This window comes from Cucumis sativus, chromosome 1, assembly GCF_000004075.3.
Source record: "Cucumis sativus cultivar 9930 chromosome 1, Cucumber_9930_V3, whole genome shotgun sequence".
NCBI classification, from domain to species: domain Eukaryota; kingdom Viridiplantae; phylum Streptophyta; class Magnoliopsida; order Cucurbitales; family Cucurbitaceae; genus Cucumis; species Cucumis sativus.
Window position 1 is genome coordinate 19,726,368 of NC_026655.2, and position 25,051 is coordinate 19,751,418.

Genomic DNA, 25,051 nt, shown 5'->3' on the forward strand with positions numbered 1-25,051 from the left:
TAGAGAAAATTGAACAAAATGTAAAATAATTTATGTCGTATAGAACAATTTTAAAAATTATAAAACACAAAAACCCACAAGGTGAGATAACAAAAAAATATTTTCGATTAATCGGCCCACATGACACACATGCGAAAAGGCTTATAATTTAAATGATCGTATAATATAATGTAAAAATCGTTTAAATATTGATACACGATTATCTAAATATTTGCAAACGGACGTTTGAATCTATATCTAAGATAAACAACGATAGTGGTTTGTCTCTACGACTTTGCCTATATGAGATATATGACCAATCGTTTAAATATTAGAAGAAGGAGAGGAAGAAATCACAAATAAAAAAAATGGGAATATGAAGAATGAGAAGTAATAATATGAAGAAGATGCGCATGATTTCAATACTCTTAAATTCAAAACCAATAAGATAAAATGTGGAATTTATGATAAACCAATAAGATAACTTTTTTTTTTTTTTGTTATTCGTAAATATTTTCAAGGTTTGTTCCATACATCTAAATGTTAAATTGAACATATTAAAAAGTAAATATAATATATTTACAAAAAAAAATGTTTTTTTACCCGACATATGGTAAAAAAAATTTAGAATGTCAATTTTGCCCTTCAGTTTCCTTCCTCTTATACTATCAGTGATGACTCCTACCACTGATATCATACTATCAATGATGAACTCTATCATACTATCAGTGATGATTTCTATCAATATCATGTCTAATATGTCAATATGTTTTTTTATTAATTTATGAGTGATAGCTTGAATTTTGAATTCTTAAATGATATAAATGTTGATAGCATAACTTAAAATCAATAATTTATTTCAACAAGAGTTGCAACTATATCAATTTCATTTATAATATCAGTGATAGAAGCTATCACATGGATAATATGTTATTAGTGATTCAAAACTATTATCAATAGCCTGCTAATTCAATCTTTTTTCTTTGTCAATTTATGCTAAAAACAAATAACAACAATATCACTTTAGAGTAGCATTACATCAATATCATTGATATATGCCTATTAAGGATATTAATTTATAAATATTATCAATGACATATCACTTTTGTGGATATCACTTGTATATATTATAAGTAATAGCAATAGAAAAATATCATTGAGAGAAGCTATCAGAAATATCATTGATAGTAGCTATAAAAAATATCAATTGATAGCTTAATTAGACTTTATCAGTTCAAACTTGATATGTTTACCAATGAGATATCACTTATAAAAAAAAAAAACTAGATAACTTAAAATGTGTGTTGCACGTGAGAACCTTGTTAATATATATTTTTGTTAAAATTAATATATAGTATGCAATGGAAAATTTTAATAATAATAATAATAAAGACATACTTAAATGAGTAGTTCTTTATATACAATGTTTTTTTTTGTTACATTTCCAACATTTGTATTCAACAGAATTTTTGTCGTTTTCAACTAGAAATTGTTTCCTCTTAAATTTGAATTGATACCCTTCATCATTTGCATGACTCAAAGGTATGTGTGGTATGAAGACACATGCTTGCTAATATGTTGGTCCATTGCTATTTCAGCAAAAATCATATGTTTTTCAAAGTCTCGACACACCATTCTTGTCCCATTACAAAAACCATTTGATGGGTCTAAATGTTTTAAAAGCATTATAGGACAATCTTTCTTTAAGATAAGTTTATGTGGTGGAAGTCCATTTGGCAATAAGGAATTTAGAAATTCCTGTTGGTAGTGATTTTTTGTATCGTCAATGGATTCATCAAAACTAGGGAATACATTGTCCTCTCCATGAAAAATTTCTATCATTTTTGCATTTATGAGTGACATTTTCATTCGTAGTTAAGAGAATTGCTCTCTGGGTGACATATTCTGTTGAGCTTGCATTTTTCAGCTAGGTTTGGAAAAACAAAATTAATCAAATGAAGTTCTAATAATGTGTCATCTTTGCTTCTTATTACCACCATGTCCTTTAGAATGAAAATCAAATCTTTTTTAACTATTGTTTTAGTCCCATTTCCAATTCTAAGTAGATATCTGCAAATCCACTGTCATCAAGAGCTCTCATGTTTTTTTGACAATTTAAGTTTCTCCATTTTCTCCCATAAGTACGATCTGGCCAAACTTTGAGCTATAATTTGTTGCCTTGTTGATCGTGGGACAACTGACAAGACTTGTCAAAAGTCGCCACAAAAAACAAACACTTTCCTACAAAATGGTTGGTTTATTCATAATATCTCTAAAAGTTTTATCAATAGCTTCAATAGTATGTCTCATTGCGATTGGTGCTTCGTCCCAAATAAAATTTTTTGCCAGTCGAATTATTTCAGCTCTACTACTTTGTTTTGATATTGTATATATGGTTGAATCATTTGTTTGGAGTGGAATATTAAATCTTGAGCGTGCAATGCGACCTCTTGGTAATATTGATGCTACCACTCCTGAAGTTGCTGTAGCAAGTGCCATCATCCTCTTTGATCTTCTATTAGCAAGTAATGCATGATAACAAAATATTTTTCGTGTTCCTCCTGGTCCATCAACGAAGAATAATCTTGATTTGTTGTCATATATTATTTTCATAATGACATCATATGCATGCATTTGTTCTTCATTCAAATTAGACGATCTATCATCATATTTGGAAAGGTTGATGCTTTTGTATATGTCATTGAATTCCAAAAGAGAGGCCTATCACATGCATATATTTTGATAATACTCAACCATGAATACAAAATTACAAATGCAGATAAATATGATCAGTACGTGCAAGCAGAAATACCAAATAAAGAACAAAAATCAAGAATCAAGAATCAGTGAGCATGTATTTTACCAAGTTTAAAACCTTAATCAATGAATTAAATTCATACAGACCTGTTTGCACCTGTGGAAATTGTCGATGTGGAGGAATTCAAGAAGTAACTGATTTCCTTCAAATAGAGTATCTCATGAACTTTCTTATGGGACAATGAATCTTATGCTCATACTCGAACACAACTACTTCTCATAGAACCTACCCCTTCCATATCTCGTGCCTTTTCTCTTCTTTTTCAAGAACAACAAAGAGCTATTGCCTCTCTTTCCCCTAGTGTTGTCAATTCTCCGGTCGTTGCTCTGCTGCTTCTACAAATAATTCTAGAAGCACTTCTACGAATAGACAACACAAAGACAGACCGATTTGTACTCATTGTAACATTCCATGACACACTGTTGATAAGTGTTACAAAATACATGGATATCCCCCTGGATATAAAACAAGACAGCAACAGAGAACCAACAATAATAATTCAGGCTCCTCTTCTAGCAACAACACAAATTCAGTTCTCACTCAAACCTAGGAACCCAACAGAAGCTTTATTACAATGCCAAACCCTCCTCAACCAGCTTCAAACTCAATTTACAACCTCATCAAATAGCTCCACCAATCACATAGTAGGTACTCTCTCTAATTCATACTGGGTTATTGATTCCGGAGCTTTCACTCATATATGTTGTTCTAAAGAGTTTCTCACTGATATTCAACCATGCTCTGCATCCATTAGCTTGCCAAATCAAAATACTTATCAAGTCAAAAGCATTGGCACTGTGAAGCTATCTGATACACTTGTATTGAAAAATGTTCTCTATATGCCTGAATTCTCCTTCAACTCACTTTTTGTAAGTGCGATCACAAAGGGATCTTCTTTCTCTGTTCAGTTTTTCACTGACACTTGTATAATTTAGGACAAGTACACTTATGAGAAGATTGGCAAAGCTAAGCTTTTCCAAGGCCTATACATCCTTGATCAACCAACTTTTCTTTCAACTACCTGCGTTGTCTCTGAAAATAAAGCATTCACATGGCACCAACAAATGGGCCACCCCTCTACTGATTATTTAAATTCCTTACAGATTTTTTTGCCTTAAGTCTTCTACTGCAAATAATTTACCTCATTGTACGATAGGTCATTTGGCTAAACAAAGGAAACTTTCTTTTACTTCCAATAACAATCTCTCTTCAAATGCTTTTGATCTAACTCACATAGATATTTGGGGACATTTTTCAATACAAACATATTTTGGATATTCCTTTTTTCTTACCATTGTTGATGATGCCACTTGTTATACTTGGGTGTTCACGCTTAGACACAAATCAGACGTTATATCTATCATACCACAGTTTTTCAAACTTGTAGAGACTCAATATGGAAAAACAATCAAGAAAGTGAGATCCGACAATGCTCATGAACTCAAGTTCACTACCTTTTTTGAACAAAAGGGAGTAGTACATCAATATTCCTGTGTTCAATGCCTGCAGCAAAACTCTGTTGTTGAAAGAAAACATCAGCACATCTTGAATACAGCTCGTGCCCTCTATTTTCAGTCTCAATCTCCTCTAAACTTTTGGGGAGATTGCATCCTCACTGCTGTATATCTGATCAATAGGACTCCATCTAAACTATTGAAATGGGAATCTCCATTTCAAAAGCTAAACAACTCTAGTCCTGATTACAAGTTGTTGAAAGTTTTTGGCTGTTTATGTTATGCGTCTTCATTATCGCATAACTGATCTAAGTTTCAGCCTCGAGCTATCCCTGCTGTTTTTATTGGCTATCCACAAGGCATGAAAGCCTACAAGTTACAATTTGTTAGTTAGTTTTGTTAACTGTTAACTTCTCATGTAACTAATTATTTTTTCTCACGTGTGTATAAATATCTTTGAACTCCTCATAAATAAAATGAGAATGTCATTTATCTTTGGTGTCCCTTCTAATAAACTTCAATGCATGAATAGTGGTAACCCATTCTCTCCATTTCTCTAACTGTTTTAATATTTGATTGAAAAATATTTATTACCTTAATTAAGTTCATGGATAGTGGAAGAATTTTTATAGGCATGATAGTCAATTCAAGGAAGTCTTTTAAAATTCTTCAACTTACACTTTCTACCAATTTATTCAACCGTGGAAGAATTTTTACAGGCATGACACTCAATTCAAATAAGCCTTTTAAAATTTTCTAACCCACACTTTCTACTAATTTATTCAATATAAATGTATGGTATCTCCTTGTTTGCTTGAAGTAACAAATCACTTTGAAGTAGAGAGAGAAGTGCAAGAAGATCACAAGAAATGTGAGAAGATAGATAAATAGTGAATCTATAAAATTATATCATCAATTAGGAAGAGAAGAAAATGCAAGAAGACAAGATTTATGTCTTCAGTGTTGGATATCTATACAAATATTTTCTTTCATCTTTGTAAACATTCTCTTATTTTCTATTTCTTTGAAACTCTTTCTCTCGTATAGATGAGTAGGATGAAATTTAGAATGAAATTTCTTATTCCATATTATTTTCTATTATAAACATTTTTTTAAAAAAATTTTATAGTTAAAGTGAGAAAGTAAAATGACACAAGACATTATTTTTTAATCTTAAGTTAATATATCTCTTTGCTATGTTTTTCTAGATTAACACTCTACAATTTCTAATATATTTTTTTTAGAATGTGTTTTTAAATTTAAAAATTAGTATTATTTTAGATGATAAAAATTTAATATTTAGACATAAGCACAAAACCAAAAAAGTTAAAACTCAAATATGGTGAAACCAAATTCAAATTAATGATTTTAGATATACTTTTTAAAATTTTTAGTTTAAAGTTATTATATGACTTTTATATTCTGTATATACTATGGACGACGGATGAATATTTGTTACAAGCAATCAAATTCTAAAATAATAAAAGACAATAAATTAACTATTTAATGTCATAAAAACCTAACATTTTATATATACAGATATTTCTATATCAATTCTTCAAAATTCATTGCTATCATGTTTCTATATACTACTTAACTCTTTTTTTCTTCTTTTTTTTTATAACTTCTACTTCTTTCAATAATCTTCAATAATATAATTTTAAAATATTCTATAATCTAGAGATATAATAATAATTTTTTAAAAAATATATATTATAACATTTTGATTCATAACTAAACATGAAATTACAGAGAATAACTAAAAAGAATAAAAGTTTGCATCCACGATTTTATAGAAATTAATTTTGAAACATCGTCATTAATTATAATTAACAATGACATATTAATTCCAAATAGAAGTAAAAAAAAAATGAAGAGGTGTAACTTTAAATTAGGCTAAAATTTTATGAAAATATGAAAATATAATTATTAGTTAAATACTACTATAACTTATATTATTAATTTTACATTTTAAAAGATCATATGCATCCACGTGTAATGTACGTGAAAAAAACTAGTATATATAAGGGTTAGTTGCATATATGACAAAAATGCCTAAAATAATAACATAAATAGCATAAGGATAAAACAATTGCATGCTAGCTCACAAAATAGTTAAAGACTAAAATGCCCACATTGAACCATCATTTTCGACACTTCTTGCCAAATTTCTCAAATTAAAAACTATCTTCGATAGCATTTATCAGTGATAACAACTATCAATGCTGATAGCATATATCATTGATAATTGTTGTCAGTGATATATGCTATTATTGATAGCTTTTAATTTGAAAAATAATTATTTCACACATTTCTTATAATTTTTCACGTTGAAAGATATAAAAAATAGCTACAATTAGTGAATCTCACTAATAACTATTATAGTAGCTATCATTGATAGCAATTGATAGTTGTTGTATATTGCTACTAATGATAGCCACTTAAAGGTAGAGTAACTTTCAATATGAAAAATATGGTATCAATTGCTATAGTTAGCTATTATTGCTTATAACTACTATTTGATAACAACTATCGGTGATAACATTCAATTTAAGAAAATCACATTGTACACATGTGAATACAAGAGCTACTAAAACACTAATACAACAATCACCACAAAATCCAAAATCTTAAGCCAAAGCTAGTAGTTCCATACATACACGAAACCGAAGCATTTCCATTTAAATGTGTCATACAAAAATTTTATGTAATTAAGCACACCATTTCAAGTTCTTAAGCCATTAGAATGCATAGTCCACACCATGTTGCATACAAATCGATTATATCCAGCACATTTCTTTCCCCACTACACCAACTCCTGCACTTTGGCAATTGTCATATTTTTCTTCAAGTAAACCCCACGCCAAAAACAATTGAAAAGAAAAAGCAAAAACAAACACAGGAACAAAAAAAAAAAAGGCATGATGGACATTAGAGGCATGGTGAGCAGTTAACTTTGATCTTTCAATAGTTACCTTCTCAAAACCTACTTAAAGGTGGCAACGACACTGTAAAGAGACGGGGCAAACGATGGTGGCGTGAGCAACGGTGGTGGGCGTTCGTTCTCTTCAGATTCCTAAACCTTAAATCCCTTATTTGCAGATATGTAGAATACAGATAGAAATAGGCATTTTAAAGGCCATCTCTCGATGACGCCTGATAGGCGTTGGGAGTTCCATATAACTGCTGACGTGATAGTGGATGTGTCAGCAATTCTCAACAACTCTGAATATATTATTAGCCACGCCGAGAGTTCTTCCATTTCTCCCGACACATGCTACAATAAAATATTTATTTTCCAATGCACAACACAAACGTTGTGATAAGTGATACGTTGGAAGAAAAATATTATCCCAACACCGATAGAAGCTCCGTCGGAAAAGGTTAACAATTTTGACGTGACATAAGAAGACATCGATATAAGGTAATGTAATAAGAAAATATTAAACTTCTCTTGATGTCGTTATGCATGGTGTCGGAAAAAGTTTAATTTTTTTAATATATTAAACTTCTTATGACGCCATGCATAACGACGTTGGGAGAAGTTTAAATTTCTTTATTACATTAAACTTCTTAATATATTAAACTTTTTTCCGACACCATGGATATCGACGTCGGAAGAAGTTTAATTTTTTTTATTACATTAAACTTCTTTCGATGCCATTATGCATGACATCAAGAGAAGATTATAATTTTTTAATATATTTAACTTCTCTAGATACAATTATGCATGGCGTTGGGAAAACTTTAATTATACGTTTTAAAATATATTTAACTTCTCCCGACGACATGTCTAATGACATTAGACTTGGTGCATAAATTTTTGATGCACCCCGAACAGCGTCGGGAGTTTCCCTCTAAAAACCAAAAGTTCATATTTGTAAACTTATTTTCAAACTAGTTGAAAACGAGAGAGAGGGAGACACCCTAGCAAAAAAATGAGAGAGAGGAAGAATTTTGAAATCCTGTCGTTGTCCACCTTCTTGTCTTCGCTGTCCAGCCTTCACCTTCATCAGCAATACAATCTTCACTTTCGTCCACAGACCCTCGCCGTCAGTAAGCCATTGTTATTCTTTTCTTTCTTTTCTCTCTTTACTTTGATTTTGGGATTAATAGCTTCAAAGATTTCAAAATCCCCTCGTCGTCCACCATTTGGTCTTCAACTTCGTTCGTCGTTCAGTCTTCACCTTCGTCCGCCGCCCCTCGCCGCTGGTAAGCCATTGTTCTTCTATTTCTTTTTTCTTTATTTTGCTTTAGGGATTAATTGTTTTTTTTTCTTTATATACCCTTCCATTATTAAATTGAATGTATTATTTTTTAAAAAATAGAGGACCTCCTGACGTAAAATGTTGTTCGTTGAGAGCCTTTCTTAACAATTTTTTTTAATATGATTATGATGGTCATTTATGCGTCGGGAGAGGATCTCTCGATCCTTTTGCGCATCGAGAAATTCCCATTTTCTTGTAGTGCTACACAACATGGCGTCAGGAGATGTTGACTAAAGGTCGATGTTGATTAATGAGTCAGTGCCCTATCTTCCCCAATGGTGTGAAGCTGCATCGGAAGATATATAATTTCTTGTAATGCGTCAACGTTGACATTCTATTGGTATTTTCATTAAAGGTGTTCAAATAACGCAACGACTTGAACAATCTGAACTACCCAACTCAAATTGTAAATTTTGTGTTGGGTTTATGTTACATTTTTAAAAATTTGACTCAACCCAACCAAATTCGATTTTTTAATATTATTAAAACATAAATTTTAACTTATAAATATTATAATTCATAAATATTGTTATGAAGTTTGTAATAGATACATTGAATTTTGATATTTAGCATTTGAGTTTTATGAAATTCTAGTTATTAACCTATGCTATAGGCAAATTTAAGTATTTTAAGTTAATAACAAAAGAAATAAATAATCTGGCAATCCAACCCTTAAAATTCAGGTTGATTTGGGTTGAAAATCTTATTTGGGTCAATTGGTTGCTAATTTGACTTACCCGAATAAAAAATGAATATTTTTAAAAATAGTAAAATGAATTAAAATATTTACCGACTATAGCAAAAATTTGAATTCTATGGATGAGAACCACTAATAGACTACTATCAACTATAACATATCCGTGCCTTGACTATAAGTTATAGAATTTAAAATTTTAACTGCAAATTGTAAATATTTTTTAAAATTTGTTATTTTTGAAAATTTACCTTAAAAAAATTTCCGGACCAAACCCACATACACCCGCGCTTTTCATAAACATTTTTTAAAACAAAGACATTGCCTTTTTTCGTGACAATCAGCATTTTATATATAGATTATTATTATTATTATCATTTTTTAAAAATATTACTATCAATATTTTTTTGAATATATATATATATATATATATATATATATGTATATATATATTTGGAATTAAGAAAAACAATAAAAAGACAAACTACCTACTCTCCATATATATAAAAAAAAGACATTAAAATATTTTTTGGGGTAAAATTTACTATTTTTTTTCTTTTTTTTCTTTTTTTTCTTTTTACAATTTTCCTCTCTTTGGGGTTCTTTTAGAAGTTTTTTTCAATGAAAAATATTAAACACGGATTAAGTTTCATGCATAGGATGATTGAGGGTATTTCAGTAAATCATTCATCAAAGAAAACCCTAGTTCCCTCTCTCCCTTTCATATAAATTTTGCCTTACATTCTTCTACCCTTCTCCTTGCACGATTTCTGCAGCGGCAAATTCTCGTAGAGCTCCACAAAGGGGAAGCTACTTCGGCCATCTTTTTCGTAAACATGGTGAGCACATCTAATCTTTCTGGTTGGCTTCTTCCATTGCAGTTCTTGTCGCCTTTTTCTGCCCCATGCCAATGATAGTCGTTCTAGTATGGATTTGTGAAGAAGTGTTTTGAATCTATTTTCTTCAACACTTCGAATGTCGTCGTCAAGGTTCTTCCGTCTCTGTTTCAAGATTTTGCTGCTAATAATGTAGTATGAAATCCGGAGTTTAATAGAGCGTATGGTTATATGATTATCGTGATTAATACTCATTATCCAGGATATTAGGTTATTTGGTATGCTCACTGCCATGTTTTGAAATTTAGGGTTTTAGGCAGTGGTGGGATATAGTAGATTGGGAGTGGATTCGAGCTTTTAAGTTGTCTGGTTTGGAGTCTATTGTTTATAAGAAGTACCTCGTCTTTGTTTGCTTAGCAGAGGCAGAGATGACCTATATTTATTTATGGGTTTTTGTTCATTTGTGTTTTGTGCTTTATGATTCTTCTCAATCGCCTATGGTTTCTTAGTGACTGGCTTTATGTTTCAGCATGAAAATCTGTTGAATATAGGAATCTTTACTTTGCTTTTGTTTGTGTTGGATTCCATAGTCTGGTTCAAGGAGGAAGACCAGGGAGCCTAAGGAAGAGACTGTGACTCTTGGTCCTGCAGTGAGGGAAGGCGAGCATGTGTTCGGTGTGGCTCACATTTTTGCCTCATTTAACGATACATTTATTGTAAGTGGAAAAATTTATATAATTTTGGTTTCTCGTTCGGTAACAGAATGATGACTTTGTTGTTTCAACAACAGCATGTGACTGATCTTTCTGGGAGGGAAACTCTTGTCCGCATTACAGGTGAAACAATTGAATAGTTTCTTCCTTCTTTAAATACTTGAAACCTGGAATTTTTGAAACTTTGAATTTGGGATCTCTCTATTTCTTAGATTTTGTTCCTTCCGTTGTGTAATTTCATTGATTGGTCCATATATGTATGTAAGTAAATTTAATACAAGCTGTAGAGAATCATTAAAATTCATTGTCTAGAGTAGATGAGTATGAAAACCTTCTGCATTTATGAATAAGAAGTGTTATGCTTTATGGAACACTACTAAAAGAAGTGTTATGCTTTATTTCTTCTTCTTATTATTTATTTATGTTATATTATTTTTCATGTGGGGTTTGGAAAGTTTAATTATGCATTTTGATGAACGCAGGTGGTATGAAGGTGAAAGCTGATAGGGATGAGTCCTCCCCCTACGCAGCTATGCTTGCAGCACAGGATGTTTCCCAAAGATGCAAGGTTCCATCCTCTTTTAATATTGTTTCTTAATCACTCTTTCCCCTCATTTTATGGATTGTAATCTTTGTACTTGGTTGGGTCTAATAATTTCTTCTGGAACTTATTTCATCCCATTTTCTTATTCATCTGTATGGTTTGTCAACTTTCTCACTCTGAACAACATTACTTGTGTGTGGCACGATGTCTTTCACGAAACAGGAACTCGGTATTACTGCTCTTCATATTAAACTGCGTGCTACCGGAGGAAACAAGACCAAAACACCTGGTCCAGGTGCCCAATCTGCACTACGTGCTCTTGCTCGTTCTGGGATGAGGATTGGACGCATAGGTGAATCCTTTGTCCCTCTACATTGATGAATATAGATCTAAGTACACGAATGCTGTACATTCTCACAACTTTTCATAATACTTTATTAGGTGTTAATCACTCATATGCGTTTTTTTATATTTTCTAGAGGATGTGACTCCAATTCCAACAGACAGCACTCGCCGAAAGGGTGGAAGAAGAGGAAGAAGGCTGTAAGCTTACTCCGGGATTCCTACTATTATGGCTGTGTCGATGGTTTCTCTGTGGTTCTGATGCTCCTTAAGCTTTGCGGACTTAGTTTTTCAGAACTCCAACTTGGTTTTTGATTATTGTTTTGTCAGGGATGTTTTGTCTTCGATTTTGTTTTATGTTGAACTTAGACAATGAAAGAGGAATTTTTGGCTTTAGATTAACAAATCAATACAATGCCCTTTGGTCTTATTATTATTGAAAGAAAATGGTGCGATGTCGTTCAATCCCATTAGTTATTTTTATATACATCTTAAGCTGATTTTATGCTATCAAGTTGAATTCAAAGTCCTTTCTGTAATTTTGTGTGCTAGGGTTTGTAGTAGTTTAGGCCTTAGGTTTTGTTTGGTGGAGAATTTTGAAAACAAACAATTCTCGAAGAGTATGAATATCGAAGTGTTTTCTGTATTCATTTTCAAATTATTCATATTTCATATTCGATATAAACTTTCTACTTACATGGCAAAATCTTAATTTAGTCTAGCAAATTTCACTTATTAAAATATGATTTATGAGAGATATGTCACACTTTCATGATATCATAAAGAAAATTACTTCTAATTTCTAAACTTTGTGTTTCCATCCATTTTTTGACTTTATTTTGAAGTTTCTTTAGTATTGTGAATTATTCAACGTAGTTTAATTTGTTAAAATGAAAGTTTATAATATATGTAGGTATAATTTTCATTTGATGTTTGTTTGATTTTTTCTCTCAGGTAAATTTCATATTAATTAGAGATTGAGTCTTGAAATTTCATATTAATTAGAGATTGAGTGTTGAAATCAATGTTTTAGAATTTCAATTATTAACTTCCAACTTTTTCTCAAAGATCGAGTTTCACCTCTGTTTATAGAGGTTTTTGATGAGTCTTGAATGGTCAATCATTTATTTGTCCTAAATTTCTCTTACGATCTTGTATTAGATTGTATTTTAGATACCTAACTCTATTCAATTTAGATTTAAGGTCTAGTTGTATCTCTTGTCAAATTTAGTAATTTTGACATAAGTTTAATTATCATGGAATTTACAATTTGAGTAGTATATTAGTGTGATTGGATGAAAATGAGACATGTGACTTTTTTCTTTATCAATATTGATCTCCAAAAATGAATTAAAAGACACTGACTTTTATTGATTTTTAATAAAATCGACTTATGATTTGGTTGTGACCTAATGTAGTTGGATAAAAATTTTCACCACAACATTAAACGGTTGTATTTTAGAAAAATAAAAACGACATTGGAAGAGCTAAATGATGGTAGAAAATCGAAATCAATATTTTCTTCTTTAAGAAAAGAAAATTGATACAAAGACATTTATTTATTTATTGTCAAGATAATAATAAGAGAAGTGAATGACCAATAGTAACGTCATTGTAAAAACCAAATAAAAAGAAATGGGGTTCCCAATTACGCCCGAGCTGAGTACAAACTGCCAGCTGTACAACTTCAATTCACCAAAATCAGGAAACACCACCGCCTTATTAGAAACCGGACACACCCATTCTCCATTCCGCCAAGCTCCGTTCACCGTCGCTCCCAACTTTTCCGGTGAAATCGCAGAAGAAGATAACAGTGACGACGAGACCTTCGCCGTCGTCTTGATATTCAAGAAACCTTCTCTGATTCTTCTTCTGCAAACAATATGAGTGGCGACGGGAAAAGCAACGTGGTATTCGGCGATCCACATAGTCAATACCATTACGGTACGTTTCAGGGTGTTGCGAACTATTATACTTCTCCTCCACAACCGCAGCCGCAGCCCCAGCCCCAATCTGTCGTCGGTTTCCCTCAGCCGGTTGCGCAACCCGTTGTTTCTGGTCATCAGCCATGCTACCATGGACATCTGGGTTACCAAGCCGTTCCTGGTAAATAGCTACCCTCGTTGGTGTTTTTTTTTCATCATGTTCGTGGATTTGGATGATTTTGTTATGTATGAATTCTGGCAAATGATGACGAATTTGGAATCTACAGATCAATATCGTGGTTCCTTCTAGGAGTTTGTGCAGAATTTTCGCTCAAATATTATTGTTTAATTGATTATGAATTGTTTGCTTTGTTTAGGGATTGAGTTTTATGGTGTTTCGTGTGGTCTTTGATAATGATCGTGATTATTTTTCTTTGTTACTTCTCTGCACATATTGGTATCCGTTGGTTTGATAATTATTAAATGGGTCTATGATGCTCATTGTGGTTTATAATTGATTTTCTGTATCTGTTGTTTCGGCTGTTATTGATTCACCAGTATGAATGTGTGAGTAATATCCCAATGTTTTTTTTTAATATCACCCCTAATAATGTTTAGGGCCGTGAGAAATAAGGTTAAAAATTATGTTAAGGATTAATAGGGGATGCTTTCTAGCCTACCAGTTGGGACTGTTGACATTATTTACCTGAAGAAGTAACGTAGTGCAGGTGAAATCGAATGCTTCAGGAGCTAACTTATTGAAATAATGACGAACTAGCCAGCTATAGGATATTATTTTGATTCTGAGTTTGTATCTGGCATGGGGACGTAACTATTTCCTTAAAAACAAGGAACATTCTCTTTTAGCATCAGCATGTGGATGTGCAAGAGAGGAGGAGATATATTGAGAATGATACCCTCTTTTTATGGTGATTGCGGAAATATATTTTCTGGTAGACTTAAATTTTAATAGGAGAACAATTGCTGAACTCTTTACTTCGAAATTACCTGTATCATCTGGGTTGCAAAACCTGGGTACTCTATTAAATATCTAAAACCTCTTCGAACTTAATTGGTCTAGAGGTCTTTTTCATTCCACATCTCAATTCTTACGTATTATAGATAGCTCATAGCATGAAATTCTTCTGAAGAATTTGGAAAACAATGGTCTCTTGAGCATGCACAATCATTTTTTTCTGTGTAGAAGGCATCTAGGAAAGTGTTTTAGGAGATAGAAAAGAGTCAGAGATTTCTGAAGAAAGTCTATTCTTGGATGTTGGCTTGAATCTAATTAATTGGCAGACAATGTCTTCAGCTGGAGGATAGTCTGGATGTTACTAAGCCGATTAATCGGGATGTATTGTTAAAGAGAACGGAGAAGTTTTTTTTAATTGAGGAAATAATTGTGGGAAAATTGTGTTTTTATTTCTTTCTTATGTAGTGACTTCCATAAGGTATTCTGGAACTATTCTCTTTACACGGTTGGTGCCAATGGTTGGTTCTGACTATTTAATTTTTTTTGCCTTTTGCTCATCACCCAATGAGATTGCAACAAAGATGTATCAAGTCCTTTTTTAAAGGACTGCTTAGAACTTGTTTATAATGAAAAAAAATCATCGCAATATTCCTTGGAAGACTGTAGTTGTGCAATGCTACCAGTGTACAAATTGGCACATCAAATTTTATCTTTGGTACAACTGGCTACTGAGATTAACAACTCTTTTCATCTTAAAAGTGAAAGGGGTATCACTCACCAGATGTTTCTGTCAACATGTCTTGCTATTTAGAAGTAGCACCTAGCATCTTGCCCAGTGCAAATATTCACCAAATCAACGACGATAAGATTCTGTAATTCACTTATCCATCATCCTACTTAATGCTTTTATTTCTTATAGTTCAAGGTTATGCTATTCTTGAGGGAAGACCTTTTCAAGAAGCCCGTCTTCCTTGCTGTGGCATTGGCATGGGCTGGTTCTTGTAAGTTATATTTGTGAGACCCCATTTTTCTGCACTCATTCCCAGCATGCCGATGATTAAGAAAAATAATTGTTTTCCAGGTTTATGATTGGCTTCTTTCTTGGTGGCATTCCCTGGTATGTTGGAGCTTTTATTGTACTCTTTGTACGGGTCGATTACCGAGAAAAGCCTGGATATGTTGCATGTGCAATTGCTGTAAGTATCTACTATATGAATATATTACCTATCCTCAGAAATGAGTTCTCACCTATCTCAATAATAATAGTGATGACATTACTCTAAGTGATACTCAAAATGAGGAAGATTTGGGATGTTTTAAGACATTCTCTGAAGTCTTAGGTTCAAGGAAAATTTATCGACTGTGTTTTATAGAGCTGAGCCAAGAATTATTGTAGGTGGGTAATGAGTACATAAGTGAGGAGTTGAGCACCCAACTCTTTGTTTCAAATTAGTAAGGGAAAACATCAATTTATACCCTTAATCTTTTGAGTTTGTATTAATTTAAACCATAGACTCATATTTATATCAATTTAAACTCGGTAGCTTTGCGGTGGTATCAATTTACGCCCTCCATAATATTTCGTTTGGAAAAGTCGCGTGTTACTAAAACTTATAATTGTATCAATTAGAATGCCTACACTCTTATAAATGAATCCATAATTTTCTTTTAAAATCATTTATTGACAATTTTGTTAAACCATATAAGACAATTTTTAGAATTAAAGCATAGTGAATGGATGATTTTCGTAAGGAAGAGTCTAAATTGATTGACTTTTGAAAATTTAGAAGTTTGATTATCTCAAATTATAAGTTTCACATAATACTGTTTTCAGAAGTTCAAGTCTCAATTTGATTGCCTGCTGTTTCAATTTCTTGGACTTGACTGTGTTGTATAGGATGTTATAATTTCCATCTACTCATTTTGAAACTGTGCTGTATTTTTGCTTTCTCAGTCAGTTCTTGCTGTCATAGCTATAACATTTGGTATCACCAACGGAGTTGAGCCCTGGTGAAGGAAACATATGAAGAACGGTCTGGTGTGATCGATACCGATGTCACCCTCCCCCTGTATTGACAAACAACTGGTGTGATACTGTAATTAGCTTTTGAATTGTTATTCTTTCCGTCTATATTTATCAACTTATTGGTTTCCTTTACCATATAGATATCTGAATCTTCCTGACTTGCCAAAATTTGAAATGAAATGTTAATAGATTGAAAGACAAAATTATTAGCTTTATTGGAAAGGTTTTTCTTTTTTATTATAATTATAAATTCTGGGATTAGTTTGCACAAGTCTCAGTTGTTTTCAAGAAACCTCATGTTTTGAACACTATTTCCTTTTAGGTAATTCATAAATTAACTCAAATTATCATACATTTTCCCTGCAGTTATTGCTTTTACTCTCATTTATGGTGTTTGTTTCAGTTCATTATAATTAAAATTATTGAAATTATTTACAAAGCAAATCAATGTAAACATTTAAATAGGTTTCTCAATTTAACACTAATAATTCTTCAACTAAAACTTAAGTAACTTTTTTTTCTTGCTCATTAAAAAGTCATTTGGAATGTTATCAAATATTACCGATCAACCTGTAGTTTAAAATAATGAAGATAAATAATTATGTTTTTGTTTAAGTGTTGGTTATTTTTTTTTAATCTAAAATATTTATAAAAAAAATTAGAAAGATCTTTTTTAATATTTATCAATTTAATTAATTTGATAAATTATCCCAATCATTCAAATATTCAAAATCATCTCATCATTCGTAAGCTTAGACTTTGTATCGTGTTCTATCCTTAGACTTTGTATCGTATTCTATTTTGATCATTTTAACTACCATATAAAATAGGACTTTAATCTAAAATTAAACCTTATTTAAATGTAAAAGTCAAATTCTGATTCACTTATTTTGATACGTTATTAAAGTATTGATTATGTGAATATTATTTTATGGAGTCTTACTGTAATAAAACCATAATTTAATTTCACAATACTATCCTATAGATTAAACAATAAAAATTTAGAAAGAGCACTACATGTGAAACTGTCTCATCAATTACTATACTGTCGTCATCTTCTTGAGTTCTTTATTTATACCCACATTTTGATCTCCATAAATTTCAATTTTACTTTAATTTTATCCTCTATACTTCTAACTAAGTTTTTTTCGAAATTGTTAGAAAAATAATAATGATTTTCATGTAATGAAAATTTTAAAGTTCATAAAATTGAACCAACTCCAAATGTTATCACCCACGAATAAATAATCAACAGAATTTACAATTTTCATTGTGAAATTATAAACATCAGTTTTATTCTTAGTACTTCTTTTTTCAGGAAATTTTAAGAGCAAGTCTTATCTCACAAGTTTCAGTATAGTTAATTGTACTGCCTTTTCCTTTTTTCTTGACTAGTGTTTTAAATTTTCACCAACATCTTTTACACATTTAATGGAGTTTGTATCATTTTTTGTTCGTTCTTTAACTGAAATGATGTAAAATTGTATATCATATTATAAAATTGATTCAAATTTCTTAAATTTTTTAAAAATATCTTAAATTGACTAATATTTTACTTAAATATATGGCTCAAATGATCACTTTACTCATTTTTATTATTAATAATATATTAAAAAATAGAAAAAGAAAAAAGGAAAATGAACCATGCTTAAGATTTGCATTTGTTAGATATCATACGTAAATATGGTAATTGATAATTATATTACGGTAATATTATAATAAAAACTATTCCTTAATTATTTTTATTTTTGTGATTTTGGTAAAAAATTCTTCCTCTCGATCTCTCTCTCACTTTCGAATCTCTATCTCCGTTCATTCTTTCACTTTACATTATTTTTCATATATTTCACGTAATTATAGTATATATTAATAACGGTGTATATTTTATGAATAAAATGTTCTTATATCAATTTATTTATGTATTTAATTTAAATATTCATATCTAACGTAGTAAATAATAAATAATAAGCTATGTTTGAAACAACAGTGATTACAAATATATTATAGTATATATTGTTTATTTAAGGTTAGTAAGAATTTATAATTTGTACTCGAAGTACATTATGATATATTGAGTATATTGAAGAAAACATCATTTACGTATTATTGAATATATGTAACAAATCACATAAGATATATGTATTATACAATAGAATATATGTAAGGATTAAAAAAAATATTGATCGGATACATAATCTATGTTAAATGCAATAAGAACAAAATCACAGAACATGAAAAAAAATATGTGTATGTATTATTGAATATATGCAGTAATATACATGTGACTGCATATATGTGACAAATCACATAACATAAATTTATTATTAAGTGGTTTATCATAGTATATATGAATACCAAGTCATTTAATAAAAATTATATGTCGAACATAACAGGAAGACGAAATGAAGAATAAAAAATTAAACAAAATAGGAGGAACATGTTTGGAACATATGCTACGAAATGGAAGAAGAAAGAACAAATTTTTTAAAGAAAAAAAATGCCACGAAACGGAAGAAGAAAGAATACACAAAACGAAAAATGAAAGAAAAAAAATGACTAATAGCAAATCAAAAGGGAAGTAGAAAACAATTTTTTGAAATGCAAATCGGAGAAGAAAGTCAGCATCAGAATCGAATCGATGATTGTGAGGGAAACATAGTAGCTAAATAATCCCAACGTGTTACATAAGGTAGATAAAAGTAATTTTTTAGTATTATTTACCCACCTTGTGGTAATCACAAAAAAATATCTCCTCTATATGTATAAAAATATTAAACTACATTTATACTCTTAAATTTTCAATAACAATATTTAAACTCTTGAATTTAAAAGTGTTAAAATTGGACTTCCAAACTTATAATAACTATAAAAATTAAACTCAGATAAAAATTGAAGCCACAAACTTATATAATCAACAAAATTTATATAATATATAAGTTCGAAGATCCATCTTAAAATTTAGATAAATTTAAAATTTAACTTTTATATTTTAAAGTTTAAAGTATAATTGTAACTACAGTCTACAATTAAAAAAAGTTAAAATAAACTCAACTTAACAATATTAATATGTATTCCATCTTTATAAATTGAAGGTTGAATTGCCACATCAATATTATTGCATGGAAATGATGTCCAAATACTTTGAGAAAAGAATATAATGCCAATCCTTTTAAAAGCATAGTTAAAATAATTTTTTAGTATTATTTATGCAAAAAAAGATTTTAAAAATTATAAAAACTACCTTAAAATATAATAATAATTATAATTACATTCTTAAATTTTTAATAACAATATTTAGACTTTTAAACTTTTAGAAGCGTTAAAATTAAACTCTCAAACTAACTCTTATAAAAAAAATTAGAGTTATAAATGATAAAAATAAAGCTGCCAAACTTATATAATAAGCACAGTTTATGTAATATATATAAGATTGAATTTTAAAATTTAGATAAATGTGAAATCATAAATTTTATTTTTATTTGGAGGCGGTTGTTTACAGAAACTATTAGTATATGAAATATAAATTCCCCCATTTTTGAAATTGGGTGTAGAAACAGAATATCCAGAAAAACTTCCACAACCCTTTATTAGATTTTGAAAAATATTATATAATTATACATTTAATAAAAGGAAAAAGAAGTAAATAAATCTGCATGAGATTTGGCTTAAGAGTCAGAACTCAGAAGTAACAAGTTGCCCTAAATTCACGTGCCTCCGTGTTTCTTTAAACAAAGCAATTCAATTATTTTTTAATTCCAATAATTATTTATTTATTTATTTATAATAAATTAACCAAAACACTAATAAATCATATTAAGTACTACTTAATTGCAAATGTCTTCTCTTGCTATTCCCACTGCAACCCACTTCCTCACCGTGCGATTCCGATCTCCTTCGCCAAATATACCATCCAATGGTGGATCTAAGATTCAATCTAAATTAAAATCGTAGAACGCGCCGCAGTGGATCATAGATCTCTCTCTCTCTCTCTCTCGTGGCCTTGCGAGAATTTCAGTTGTCTGTGAAGCCATGGCAGTGGGAAGCTCCACAGAGTGGAAGATCAGTGTGTGAAATATTCAGAGAGAAACGAAAGACTCTGTGTTATGGGTTTCACAATGGGCTTGAATTTGCTTCTTCTTGTTGCCATGGTGGCCACCAATATTCTTTCTCTCTACCATCTCTCTTCTACGCTTCAATCCACTAAATCCCCTGTTTCACAGCCGGTTCCAGATCATCTCATCCGGCAGCTTCAGACGATACGCGCCACCATCAACCACCTCACGCGCTTGCATCCAACGGCGGCGGCTTCCGCGTCGAAAACTAAACTCTCTATACCTTCAGATCTCGTTCTGTACTCTCAATTTTCCCCAATTGCTTCATCTTGTCATACTAATCCTGAGCTTCTTCATAAGTTTATGAATTACACTCCGTTTTCGAGTTGCCCTTCTGACTCTGATCTCGCTGAGGCTTTGATTCTTCGTGGGTGTCACCCACTTCCTCGTCGGCGGTGCTTTGCCAAAACCCCACAAAAACCCTCTTCTTCTTTGCCTCAAAATCCCTTTGCTTCTTCACTTCCGGAGTCCAATATTATTTGGGAGAAATATTCTTGTAAGGGTCTTGGCTGTTTGAATCGGTTGAATCCCAATCTGGGGTTTGATCCTTCTCATGAAATCACCAAGTTTATGACCTTCAAGACCGAATTGGACCTCCCAATCCCCCAATTACTGCAGATTGCGAAGGCGGCTAACTCTGTTCTTCGTCTTGGACTTGATATTGGTGGTGGAACCGCCACTTTTGCTGCAAGAATGAAGCTCTACAATGTTACTATGGTCACTACGACTATGAACCTCGGCGCGCCGTACAACGAAGTTGCGGCGCTTAGGGGATTGGTGCCTTTGCACGTACCGCTGCAGCAGCGGTTGCCCATTTTTGATGGAGTGATGGATCTAGTTCGGTGTGGCCATGCTGTGAACCGGTGGATTCCTGTGAAATCGATGGAGTTTTTGTTCTATGATTTGGATAGAGTGTTGAGAGTTGGAGGTTACCTTTGGTTTGATCATTTCTTCAGCAAAGGGGTGGATCTTGATAAACTTTACTCTCCTTTGATTACCAAATTGGGTTATCGGAAGGTCAAGTGGGCGACAGCGAGTAAGACCGACTCAGGCGGGTTGAAAAATGGGGAGGTTTACTTGACGGCATTGTTGCAGAAGCCAGTGCCATCATGAGGTAATTTTGCTTTAGGGATGTTTTTTCGTTGTTCTGAATTTTTTATGCTGAAATGAACAAGATATGGTTTGATTCCATAGCCTGCTGAGGATGTGGTTCTGTGTTGTGAACTATGTGAATGAATTTGGGAATGTAGTACTTGGGAGTAGTGGAAGAGGAGAGGTAGATCTTGATTAAACATCTTAGGGAGACTTGTGGTATGATCCAAAAGCTTAGACCCTGTTCTGAACAATTTGATTTTTTGTTTTTGGTTTCTGAAAATTAAGCCTATTTCCTCTCAATTTCTTACAATAATTTGTATCTTTTTCAACTACAAGGTTGAATTCTTAGCTAAATTTAAAAAAAAAAAAACAAGTTTTTAATACTACTTTTTTTAGTTTTAAAAAATTGACTTGGTTTTTTAAAACGTTAGTAAAAGGTAGATAGCAAAATTTAGAGATGGATGGAATGCAAATAGTTACAAAGTGGGTCTTTAATGATGTAGTCTAATCCATTTGGTTCCAGCCGTGTTTATTCATGTCATGACATCTCTTGAAGCTTGATCTGGGTCAAACTTGTTTGAAGTTTTAGGTATCACCACTGTTTGTAGTACTAGAAACTCCATTTTAGGAGCAGGGTTTAAGGTGATCCTGTCTTCTCAGCTCGCTTGCATTCGAGTTTTCAAGTAGATTGATGGCATGGGGGAACTGTTAGTTTCCTTCGTCCATTCTACATGGGATCGCCTAGATGGATAACCAGAGATTGAATTGAGATGGGATGGGTCTCTGCCTTCAGTTAAGACAAAAGTGCCGCTCTTTCTTTCTCTTTTTCAGAGTGCTTTGGCAAGATCATCTTGCAAGACCTAGGATGATGCATAGGGAGAACCCCAATTCATAGTGTTTCCATACCTTTATCTTCAATTTTTTTTCTTGTTCCTAATATTATCAAAACATTAAGGATATTGTTATATATATAAGCATTCCTTAATTTTGCTCTTTGTTTTATAAAAATACTTTTATTCTTTCAAAAGTTGTAATATTTCTTGACCTTTTATAATCATTTCAAAATTACGTTTGATTAGAATCATATAGGGGGTTGTTTGGAGTTGAATGTAATTTGGATTGCTAGGAATCAGGGGTGTATTGAAAAACATGAGTAATTGAAGACGAGATGGAAATGAGATCGTAAAGCATGAAAACACAGGGAGAGGGTTGAATTGAAAATTATTAGAACAAAATGTGATCTCAGTCCAAACATGAGTTTTAGACTATATTATATTTCAAACTCATACGTTAGGGCCACCAACCACCTCCTCTGTATTTCGTACAGAAATCAAAACTTGAGTCGGTGTGGCAATCCAAAGTTTTGTTTGAAGTCAACGTCACACTGTTTCATGGCCCAATGTTTGTTTGAAATTTTAAAGGATTTCTACTTTGAAGTAATTTTGAAACAAATAGCCAAGTTCAAGGGTTTTTTTCTTCCTGAATTTTAATTTAACCTTATTTGTATTGTTTTTAGCTTGTAATTTGTATATCCAATATTAAAAAAAAAATCTAAAATAAGCACTAAATAAATTTTAAAGGAAAATAATCATGAAAAATTATTTAAGTTCTCATTTGGAAAAATAAGAATTAAGAAGCCCACAAAAAACCATAAAGATTATGCAAACAAGTCCTGAGCTAATTGATTCTTGGACTGACTCTTTAAGATGGTGAGTAAAATTCTTAAATTCTTAAATCTGGAGTTATATATTGGAGTTGGGAAGCCTCTGTTTAGGATAGGAAGTTGTTTAGTTTGGAGTTGGAAAATATTAGAGAGAAAGATAGAAAGAGGGAAATATAGATTTCCTCGATAAATATGCAAAGTTTAATAGCCAAAATACCTTTAGTGATTTCTTCTCACTTGTTTGTTGCTATAAGTGGATAACTTATTTGATTATTCTTAGACTTTTGATCTCATAAATTGACATAGAACCAGACATTTTCAAAACATTGACACAGGCAGTATGAAGAGAACCTGCGGCTTGGATTATAGGAGGAAGCAATTATTTGAATGGAAATGTCAAATTCTTGTGTAAGAAGAAGATGGTATTTTACATAAAAACTCAAATATTTATCCAACCCACCATGGACTGCTCATCTGGCAAAGCTACTGAGAGTTTGAACAAAAATGAAACGAAATGGTGGTTAAAGAAGGGCATCCAGACACCGTTTATGTTTGAAATAGAAGTTTTTACAGACAGAAATGGTGGCTGCTTTATTTATTATTGTAGGTTCTGTTGGATTTCTATATGGTTTTGTTTTGATTCTCTTGAAAATTGTTGGTTGTATTGTACAAGTTAGGATGACTGACCATGCAAAATTGTAGTAATGGTCAAAGTTCAGAAACAGAAATTGTCATTTCTCATTAGACATCTTGTTCTAGCATTACAGTTTTTTTTCTTTCTGGGGCAGAATTTGTTACACTATACATTCATATTTGAGTATATTATATTTGAATTTGGAAACATGTGACCTTTGTCTTTGTGTTTGTGTTTGTTTTTTGTTTTTTGGCAAAGTCTCCAGAGATTTGGACTAGTCATCAAGGTGAAAGCTAGGGTATATATTTTTCCTTAGCTCTCTCAAAGAGGATGTCTTTTTGAGTTTTTTGTTTTCTTAAGGAGAGATATGATAGTGATGTCTATGATTAATTGACAAGAGAAGATGCGGAAGTAATGTATAATTTTTTTTGGCAAAATACATTCTTGGTCTTTGAGGTTTAATGTTGTCTATTTTGTCGGTTGTCAATTAACGTTCTACTTAACTTTAGCAACCATTTAGAATCATTTCTCAAACCTCGGGATTAAAGAGTTCATTTTAAAACTTCAGACATCCATCTCAAGCCTTAGAGACCAAGTCTATTTTTACTTCTTTTTTTTTTTCCTTTTCTTATTTTACTACGAGAATATGTTTACTTGATTGATTTATTGTTTCTCATTCTACTTGGTTTGGTTTTTTTTTTTTCTTTTTTATGAACTTTTCATATTACATTTAGAAGTTTCGTCTTTTGATATATATAGATATATACGTTTTCATTTTCTATTTTCTGTTTCTTGTTTCTGGTTTCCTATTTATTCTTTTTTTAGAACAAGAAATAGGAATGTGTTTGATAATTATTTTTGTTTATTGTTTTTTGAAAAAAAGAAAAACATAAATAAAATGTGTTTGATAACTGTTTCTTATTTCTTTGATTTTTAAAATTTTATTTTTTATTTTATTCACATTTACTTCAA

The 25,051-nt window shown here is 31.4% G+C and overlaps 3 protein-coding genes across 4 annotated transcripts; all 3 read left to right on the forward strand.

Moving 5' to 3' along the window:
* Positions 1-9,895: 9,895 nt before the first annotated feature.
* Positions 9,896-12,118, forward strand: LOC101209393 (40S ribosomal protein S14-2). The gene is made up of 6 exons (XM_004147361.3): positions 9,896-10,052; positions 10,640-10,765; positions 10,840-10,885; positions 11,245-11,330; positions 11,529-11,658; positions 11,786-12,118. The coding sequence occupies exons 1-6, from the start codon at positions 10,050-10,052 to the stop codon at positions 11,851-11,853; spliced, it is 459 nt and encodes a 152-aa protein (XP_004147409.1). The 5' UTR covers positions 9,896-10,049; the 3' UTR covers positions 11,854-12,118.
* A 1,168-nt stretch (positions 12,119-13,286) lies between these two features.
* LOC101209144 (60S ribosomal protein L18a-like protein) lies at positions 13,287-16,846 on the forward strand. The gene is made up of 4 exons (XM_004147359.3): positions 13,287-13,754; positions 15,469-15,550; positions 15,631-15,745; positions 16,504-16,846. The coding sequence occupies exons 1-4, from the start codon at positions 13,532-13,534 to the stop codon at positions 16,561-16,563; spliced, it is 480 nt and encodes a 159-aa protein (XP_004147407.1). The 5' UTR covers positions 13,287-13,531; the 3' UTR covers positions 16,564-16,846.
* Positions 16,847-20,536: 3,690 nt separating this feature from the next.
* On the forward strand, positions 20,537-24,288 carry LOC101208739. 2 transcript variants are annotated; one of them, XM_004147358.3, is made up of 2 exons: positions 20,537-21,801; positions 23,758-24,288. In XM_004147358.3, exon 1 carries the CDS (start codon positions 20,679-20,681, stop codon positions 21,798-21,800), a length of 1,122 nt encoding a protein of 373 aa, XP_004147406.1. In that variant the 5' UTR covers positions 20,537-20,678; the 3' UTR covers position 21,801; positions 23,758-24,288. The 2 variants fall into 2 exon arrangements, with proteins under 2 accessions (XP_004147406.1, XP_004147405.1); XM_004147357.3 differs by having other exon boundaries at positions 20,546-21,801; positions 23,781-24,288.
* Positions 24,289-25,051: the final 763 nt, after the last annotated feature.

Excerpts from the sequence above, each read along its gene's own strand:
- LOC101208739 (XM_004147358.3), top strand. The coding sequence starts at position 20,679 with ATGGGTTTCACAATGGGCTTGAATTTGCTTCTTCTTGTTGCCATGGTG.
- LOC101209393 (XM_004147361.3), top strand. Across the intron at positions 10,766-10,839 it reads CATTTAACGATACATTTATT|CATGTGACTGATCTTTCTGG; the intron begins GTAAGTGGAAAA and ends TTTCAACAACAG. Across the intron at positions 10,886-11,244 it reads AACTCTTGTCCGCATTACAG|GTGGTATGAAGGTGAAAGCT; the intron begins GTGAAACAATTG and ends TGATGAACGCAG.
- LOC101209144 (XM_004147359.3), top strand. The coding sequence starts at position 13,532 with ATGAGTGGCGACGGGAAAAGCAACGTGGTATTCGGCGATCCACATAGT. Across the intron at positions 15,551-15,630 it reads ATTGGCATGGGCTGGTTCTT|GTTTATGATTGGCTTCTTTC; the intron begins GTAAGTTATATT and ends ATTGTTTTCCAG. Across the intron at positions 15,746-16,503 it reads ATGTTGCATGTGCAATTGCT|TCAGTTCTTGCTGTCATAGC; the intron begins GTAAGTATCTAC and ends TTGCTTTCTCAG.